At 40.7% G+C, this 9,185-nt stretch overlaps 1 protein-coding gene across 1 annotated transcript; it reads right to left on the reverse strand.

The window, feature by feature from the left end:
* Positions 1–7,218: 7,218 nt before the first annotated feature.
* LOC130726720 (guanosine deaminase-like) lies at positions 7,219–9,185 on the reverse strand. Its single transcript, XM_057578018.1, has 5 exons — positions 9,041–9,185; positions 8,487–8,546; positions 8,076–8,266; positions 7,665–7,769; positions 7,219–7,557 (listed from the first exon to the last, which is right to left on the reverse strand). The coding sequence occupies exons 1-5, from the start codon at positions 9,054–9,056 to the stop codon at positions 7,369–7,371; spliced, it is 561 nt and encodes a 186-aa protein (XP_057434001.1). The 5' UTR covers positions 9,057–9,185; the 3' UTR covers positions 7,219–7,368.

A 9,185-nucleotide genomic window follows, 5' to 3' on the forward strand; every position in this document is an offset into this window, starting at 1 on the left:
TTTTTTTTTTTTTTTAAAATTTATGCGGACGTATTTATGTTGGTGAATTGGTTATAAACGGGTTATGTGTAAAAGGCTTGCCGGACTTGGGGCGATAGTCCGTGCGCCGGTCACGGCTTGGGATTTTTGGATCGTGACAAAGTTGGTATCAGAGCCTTGGTTTTAGGTCCTATTAGCTGCAGACATGAGGTGGTAATAGAATCTTGCTAGTAAATTGTGAACCGCGGCACAACTTACTTCCAAGATGCTATTAACTCCTCATGATAGTCATTGTGTCTCTTTCAATTGTTTGCTTCGAGTCTATTCCTTCATTTGAATCAATGTCTTGTCTTACATTCTATGTCTACTCATTCTTAGGTGAGGATGCCACCAAAGACTAGGGGTGCTACTAGAGCGACGACTTCTCGCAATGCTATTCCCCAACCTGATGACCCTCCTCTGAGGGATCTTGTTGGAAGTCGTGGTGGGGGCAGGCGAGGGGCAACCAGGGCTGGCGAGCGCAGGTTTGTTGCTAATGTATTCAATGTTCAAGTTCCTAGACGAAGAAGAGGAACTCTAGGAGCGATAGATCTTTCAGACAATGAGCCAATAACAAATGAGGCTGAGCAAACACTTGGTGATGGACAGCAACTTCAGATGGTTACTGGGCAACAGACAGAGGTTGGAGCGAGAGGGCAGCAATTGGTGGGGGCTACTCAGGGGATTGCAGTCACACTGATTGATTTTATGAAGCTGAAACCCCCTACTTTTAGTGGATCTGGTACAAGCGATGAGCCACAACGATTCATTGATGCTTTGGAGAGGCTATGGAGGGCATTGGGATGCTCAGATACACGGGCAGTGGAGTTGGCATCATTTCAGCTAGAGGGTGTAGCACGTGATTGGTACGATGGCTTGACTCGTGCGAAACCAGTGGGATCACCTCCATGGACATGGGCTGATTTTTCGGCGGAATTCATGAACCGCTTCCTTCCACAGAGTGTTAGAGATGGCTTTGTTCGTGATTTTGAGAGGCTAGAACAAGCTGAGGGCATGACAGTTTCTGAGTACAGTGCTCATTTTACCCATCTATCTAGATATGTTCCCTATCCTCTTCCAGAGGAGGAGCGTGTCAAGAGGTTCGTCAGAGGACTCAAAGAGTATTTGTTTAAATCTGTAGTTGGGTCTAAATCTTCCACTTTCTCCGAGGTATTGAGTTTGGCACTTCTGGTTGAGCAGCGACAAAAGGAGAAGGGGAATGCTACACAGAATTCACAGAAGAGGCCGCGCTTTGAGGGATCTCAGGGTACTCATTCGAGTCAAGGCAGTGGTTTTACACCTCGTCACCAGGGGCAGTCAAGGACAGTGGTATCTGGGAATGCTTCTAGTGGCCATTCTTCAGGCTTCGTGCAAAATCGCAGATCTGATTTTGGTAGGTCTTCACGGTCTGTTACCCCTCAGAGACATTCTGGTGCTAGAGCTACACCATGCCCTACTTGTGGTAGGTTCCACTCTGGAACTTGTTTTGGAGATAATAGGGTGTGCTATCAGTGCGGTCGTTCAGGTCATGTTAGGAGGGATTGTCCTGCTTTAGCTCCAGCAGGAGCGAATGTAGCATCTTCTCAGTCTCCCGCAGCACCTGTGAGGCAGGTTGGCTCTTCTTTTGGTCGTGGTCATGGAGGGTCTCAGCAGAATGGAAGAGGACCCGGTGGCAGAGGTCAGGGACAGGCAGGGAGAGGTCAAGCTCGAGTCTTTGCTTTGACTCGTCAAGATGCTCATGCATCTAATGCAGTGGTTACAGGTACACTCTCTGTATGTTCACGAGCTGCTCATGTTTTGTTTGATCCTGGAGCAACACACTCTTTTGTCTCATTGTTGTTTGCTTCTCAACTTAACAAATGTTCTTCTCCTTTGGAGGAGAAGTTGACTGTCTCTGCCCCTCTTGGGGAGTCTATGTTAGCTGAATTGGTGTACCGTTCTTGTGAGATAATTATTGGGGGTAGGAAGCTATTGGTAGACTTGATAGCTCTAGATATGGTTGATTTTGATGTAATTTTGGGTATGGATTGGTTAGCCTCTCGTCATGCTACTGTAGACTGTCATAACAAAGTAGTGAGATTTGAGATACCCGGAGAGTCACCTTTCTCGTTTCAAGGAGAGCAAAGTTGGGCACCATATAATCTCGTTTCAGCACTAAGAGCTAGCAAGTTACTAAGGAAGGGTTGTCATGGATACTTGGCTTTGGTGAAGGATACTCAAGCAACTAAGTTAAATCTAGAAGCTGTTCCCGTAGTGTGTGAATTTCCAGATGTTTTCCCTGAAGATCTTCCTGGAGTACCACCTGATAGAGAGATAGAGTTCTCCATAGACTTACCTCCTGACACTCAGCCAATATCCATACCTCCTTATCGTATGGCTCCAGCTGAGCTTAAGGAATTAAAAGAACAACTGCAGGATCTCATTGACAAAGACTTTATTCGCCCTAGTACTTCTCCATGGGGAGCACCTGTTCTGTTTGTGAAAAAGAAGGATGGGACAATGCGGTTATGTGTTGACTATAGGCAATTAAATAAGGTGACAATAAAGAATAAATATCCTTTACCTCGCATTGATGAACTATTTGATCAGCTGCAAGGAGCTCAATGTTTTTCAAAGATTGACTTGCGTTCCGGATATCACCAGTTGAAGATAAAGAATGAAGATATTCTGAAAACAGCTTTCCGGACGCGTTATGGCCATTATGAGTTTTTGGTCATGTCGTTTGGACTCACAAATGCCCCTGCTGCTTTTATGGACTTGATGAATCGAGTCTTTAAACCATTTTTGGATCACTTTGTGATTGTATTTATTGATGACATTCTTATTTATTCGAAGAATAAAGAGGAGCATGAGCAGCACCTTAGGTTGGTTTTGCAGACACTGAAAGAGAAGCAGTTGTATGCCAAATACTCCAAGTGTGAATTTTGGCTTGATAGTGTGGCTTTCTTGGGGCATGTGGTGTCAAAAGATGGGATCAGTGTTGATCCGAGCAAGGTAGAAGCAGTACAGAAGTGGCCGAGACCTACTACAGTGAAGGAGATTCGGAGTTTTCTTGGTTTGGCCGGATATTATCGTCGCTTTGTAAAAGATTTCTCTAAACTTGCATCCCCGTTGACTAGGCTGACCCAGAAGAAAGTTGAGTTTAAATGGTCTGATGCATGTGAGGAGAGCTTTCAGAAGTTGAAAGAATGTCTGACTTCAGCGCCTATCTTAGTTCTACCCTCAGGCGGTGGAGGTTACACAGTTTATTGTGATGCTTCTAGAGTGGGACTTGGTTGCGTACTTATGCAACATGGCAAGGTCATTGCATACGCTTCTAGGCAGCTGAAAAGGCATGAACAGAACTACCCCACGCATGACTTGGAAATGGCAGCAGTGGTGTTTGCTCTTAAAATATGGAGGCATTATCTTTATGGTGAGACTTGTGAGATTTTTACAGATCATAAAAGTCTTAAGTACATCTTTGAGCAGCGAGACTTGAATTTAAGGCAGAGGAGGTGGATGGAGCTTCTGAAGGACTATGATTGCACAATCTTGTATCATCCAGGCAAGGCAAATGTGGTTGCTGATGCCTTAAGCAGAAAATCCATGGGTAGTCTTAGTCACTTAGCTGTAGTGAAAAGACCCATAGTTAAAGAGTTCCAAGAACTTGTTGATAGTGGCGTACAATTTGAGGTTGAGAATTCTAATTCATTGTTGGCTCACGTGCAACTTCACTCCACTTTGATTGATGATGTTAAACAAGCTCAAGGCCAAGATCCGGAGGTGGTGAAGATTGTGGGAGATGTTGCAGGTGGCAAAGTTTCACAATTTTCAGTTGGCTCTGATGGTGTTTTGCGATTTGGAACTCGCTTGTGTGTGCCTAATGTAGATAGTTTGAGAATGAGAATCTTGGAGGAGGCTCATCATTCGTCTTACACTATACACCCAGGTTCTAATAAAATGTATCAAGACTTAAAAGAGTTTTATTGGTGGGAAGGGATGAAGAAAGACGTAGCAGAATTTGTTTCTAAATGCTTGGTGTGTCAGCAAGTGAAGGCGGAGCACCAAAAGCCAGCTGGGTTACTTCAGTCTATTCAGATACCAGAATGGAAGTGGGAGGGTATTGCTATGGACTTTGTAACAGGTTTGCCTAGAACCTCTAAGGGTCATGATTCTGTTTGGGTGATTATAGATCGGTTGACTAAATCTGCCCATTTCTTGCCGGTGAAGACTACTTATACTGCGTCTCAATATGCTAAGATTTACCTGGATGAGATTGTTTCCTTGCATGGTGTACCTGTGTCTATAATTTCAGATCGAGGAGCTCAATTCACATCACAATTTTGGAGGTCTTTTCAAACTGCTTTGGGAACTCGATTAAAAATGAGTACCGCTTTCCATCCTCAAACTGATGGTCAATCCGAGAGGACTATTCAGATCTTAGAGGATATGCTTCGTGCTTGTGTATTAGACCTCAAAGGGAGCTGGGAGCAATATTTGTCTTTGATGGAATTCGCTTATAATAATAGCTATCAATCTAGCATTCAGATGGCTCCATTTGAAGCCTTATATGGTAGGAGATGCAGATCACCTATAGGTTGGTTCGAGGTTGGAGAAGCTAAACTGGTAGGTCCAGAACTTATTCAGGATGCAATAGAGAAGATTAAGTTGATTCGAGATCGCTTGGTTACAGCTCAAAATAGGCAGAAGTCTTATGCGGATAAGAGGCGACGCCCTTTAGAGTTTGCGGTTGGTGACCATGTCTTTTTACGTGTTTCTCCAATGAAAGGAGTTCTACGGTTTGGTAAAAAGGGAAAACTGAGTCCAAGGTTCATTGGACCGTTTGAGGTGTTAGAGAGGGTTGGCTCCGTATCTTATCGTTTGGCACTTCCGCCAGATCTTTCTGCAGTTCACCCGGTGTTTCATGTTTCTATGCTGCGGAAATACCTATATGATCCTTCTCACGTTATCCGTCATGAGGATGTACAGCTAGATGAACACTTATCCTACACAGAGCATCCGGTAGCTATAGTCGATAGACAAGTGAAGCGTCTACGTTCTAAAGATGTTGGTTCAGTTAAAGTTCTTTGGAGAGGACCATCGGGTGAAGAGGCGACGTGGGAGACCGAAGATATCATGCGTGAAAAGTATCCCCACTTGTTCGAATCTCAAGGTTAGTATGACTTTAAAATTCGAGGACAAATTTTGAATAAGGGGGGAAGATTGAAACGTACCGTTTAATATTAATTTGGTTTGTTTTAATAAAAAGGAGATTAGAAAAAAAAAGGAGAAAAAAAAAAACAATTGTCTAATTAAAATTAGATTGCAACGTGCAGCCCCACACACCCCTTTTAGCAAACAGTGAAACCCAATTTCTTTCTCTCTGAATTCGCCGCCATCCTTCTCCTCATGTGCGCTACCTTGTGACAATCTCTTTCCCTTCAACTCCAATTCTTCTTCAAATAAAAGAACCCTACAGTACCCACGTGAGATAGGTGACAGTGAAGGAAGTGTTATTCCACCATATTAGATACACATTCATATTGGAAAGAATTCAAATTGGAAAGCTTTGGCATTCACGTGGGAGACCTTGGGAATAATATTTGGAAACCAGAGTTGCAGAGAGGAGTACTTGGCCATTCAAGTTGCATTGTTTAATTTTCTTTAAGGTATATTTCTCAACCCACAAATTTGGAGATTAGCATTGTACTGTATGTTAGATGAAGGTAAAATTATTTAGGGCTTTAGGTATATAATTGGGGTTTCTGTAGTTGCTCACGGGTAGTACGACATAAGATTATAGTTGCCGAAGGTTGAAATTTAATTTTGGTGATTCAGATTCGACGGGTGAAGGTTCGTTGGGTTGTCGCGAAATTTCTGAGGACGATCCAGTTGGCTCGTTATAGCTGTGAGTGATTTTCCAATCACTGTGACTTACTTTTAATAATTATACAACTGATGATTTGATTATTTTAGCATATTGCATATTTATTTAAATTAGGGAAACATGCTTTACAATTCGTGAATTATCTGAAAGCTGGTTTTATGAAAATGATCTGAGTCTGATTCTGAACTGACATGAGAAAACAATTTATATTACTTTGATTTTGGAAATTATGTGAAACTGAGATTATGAACTTGGAAAGTTGATTTTGAGACTCTTGATGAGACTTGAACTGATTTGAGAAAACGGTTTTGGGGATCCTTGATAGAACCCCGTAGCCGTTAACGGAGGTAACGGCCTAGGTGCACCTAGTTAGATTGATTCCGGGAGGAGAGGGCTATCCGTTAGATGGAGCCGCCAGTGCACGGAGAGGGCTATCAACGAGATGTAGCTTCCCCCGGTAATACGATTCGACATGTGATACGAGAGAGGAAAGGGCTATCCGTTAGATGGAGCCGCCCCTATCGGATAGGCCATCCCTTAGGAGGAGAGGGCTATCAACGAGATGGAGCCGCCTCACGGTTCTACATGTGTGACCCTATTAAATTATATTTCTGATTTTTAAATGCTTTCACATGACTGACATGAATTTTTTTATTCAGTTTCATTGAAACAGTTATTTATAAACCTGACAGTTTGATCATCTCTTATTTGAATTGATGCTTATTAATTTTATTAATATTATATATGTTATCCACTCTGAACTGATAGTGAAAAAAAACTCGTGCTTCATATGTTTCCCCTTTCCTGTTCATGGTGGTTGTTAAATCCTCACTAAGTCTTTGTGACTTACCCCTTTATTATTCCCCTTTATTATTTTATCCACAGATTCTTCAGCAGCTGAGTAGCAGGCTGTTCCTGGATTCAGATTGTCAGTTGTCTTGCTGGTAGGCCTCCATTGGCTGGTGGCCTCATTGCTATTTTATTTTCTTTTGACTCTAGTTATCTGCAACTATAGGGAGTCATAGGTGATTTTAGTTTGGGGTTGACGACATTGTTTTATTTTAAAAGTTGACGCTGAGCGTCGAATTTTGGTTTTGTACCTTTTCCTGAAATTATGGATTTGGAGAATATTATTTAGCAGGTTATGTTATTTTGAGATTACAGAAATACAGAGGAGACTCTGTCGTTTTTTTTTTTTTTTTTTTAAATTTATGCGGACGTATTTATGTTGGTGAATTGGTTATAAACGGGTTATGTGTAAAAGGCTTGCCGGACTTGGGGTGATAGTCCGTGCGCCGGTCACGGCTTGGGATTTTTGGATCGTGACAATATTAGTAAATAATTTACATTTCTGATTCTCCATATGTAATAATTATTTCACATACAGAATGGTAAACGAGGCTAACAAGCTTATTCTTCTGGTACAAGGCTAGCAAGCTTATTGATGAAGTTAATTATCATCAGGGAAATGACAGATTAATTTAAAACATTCTGAACTTTTCTTTTGTTTTCTGAAAAACTTCTTCAGCAATGATGGCCTCATTGCCATCAGCTCTTTTAATCTCCAAGCATGCTTTCTGGTAGAACCCAGTGCCTCTCAATGCATCAGCAATAAAATCATCAAACCCAATTGCAATTGCTGCCTCTGCCTTTGCACCATAAACCAACCTCTATTTAAAAAGAAAAATTGTAAGAAAGTTTATCCAAATTAAGATAAGCTTGGTAATCAGTAAAACAGAAATACCAGAAGAAAGAGAGAAGCATAGGAAATTTCAACCTTAACTCGTGAAAGGTGGATTGCACCAAAGCACATTGGACAAGGTTCACAAGAAGAGTATATTTCACATTCTGAAAGTTCTATCTGATTTAGCTTCTTACAAGCCTGCAAAATCAAATCATGGGTTTATCATTAAATTTCCAATAGTTCCATAAATTAAGTTAGCTTTAGAAAAAATTTAATCAAATCATTGTTGTCTAATTGTGAACACCCTTCATTGCATTACAAGAATAAAGAATTGCACATATATAATCAATTGCTAAAGGGGGCAGGGCATATCCCTCTTTTGCTATGATGAACTCTGCATCAGTCAGATAGAAAAGCATAAAGGTAACCTACATTGTTCAAAATGAAAACATGGATTTTAATGCCATTAATTTAAGGAAATTATTTGGCAACTTATAATCTAACCTCTCTTATAGCTGTGACTTCAGCATGAGCAGTTGGATCATTGTTCCTCAGAACCATGTTGTGACAACTAGCAACTACTTCATCATTACAAACTATAACAGCACCAAAAGGTCCTCCATCTTCATATTCTATCCCTGTATATGCTTCTCCAATGGCCTTTCTTAAAAATTTGTGGTCTCTATCCTGTATAGCTGATTGGCCAATACAACACCAGAAGCAAAGTAATAATTGATCATCTAGTCCAATGTTTTCCAATATGAATAACCAAATCAGAAATGATGAAATTAAGGGGTGAATACTGAAGAATCAATCAATCAAGAGAGGACCTCAATGTATCAATACATCAAACATGTTTCCTTCATAATCAAAGAAACAGTGCAGCAAGTGAGCTAAAGCGTTTAGAAGCATTACCTTCCTGATGGCCAGCAAATGCAGATGCTACTGCAACAGTTCCATTCTTAGTCTGCACCACTGGGATGATCAAGAAGACAAACAAGTCATAAATACATCAATGAAAAAAAAATTGAACATTGACTGTTTCATAAACTTCAACATTGCTACTAATGTGTTTGGTAAGTTAAGGACCTCTCTCACAATCATTTTAGTAAAAGTTGTGATTACCCAACACGGTTAGCTCAGTTGGCAACGCTAACTAAGTATGCGGAAAGAGTCTTCGGTTCGATCCCCGCACGACACAATGCACTCACGGGGAGGGATGATGAGTATCATTATAAACTGTGACTAAATCCTAAATTTAGAATAGTGGTCATTCAAAGGGTGACCGAATACCGAGTTATAAAAATAAAAATAGTCTCAAAGTCATAATTTTAAGAATTTCTAATATAAAATCAAACATTCACTCACAAGGAGAAAAGTTGACTATGAAAAAGAGTAAAGGAAAGGAAAATAGAGATAGATAATGAGGTACATGTAACAATTCTTTCCCAGGGAAAAAAAATGCATACCATTCACTTCTTCCATGACTTCTTTGATGTCAATAACAAAACCAAAACACCAATTTGATTAGTTAACTAGAAATCCTTGAGGTCGAATATATAAGTGAGCTTCATGTGCTATATATATAGAGCACACCAAGATTCAAATGAAAGA

This window comes from Lotus japonicus, chromosome 6 (genome assembly GCF_012489685.1).
Source record: "Lotus japonicus ecotype B-129 chromosome 6, LjGifu_v1.2".
Taxonomy (NCBI): Eukaryota; Viridiplantae; Streptophyta; class Magnoliopsida; order Fabales; family Fabaceae; genus Lotus; species Lotus japonicus.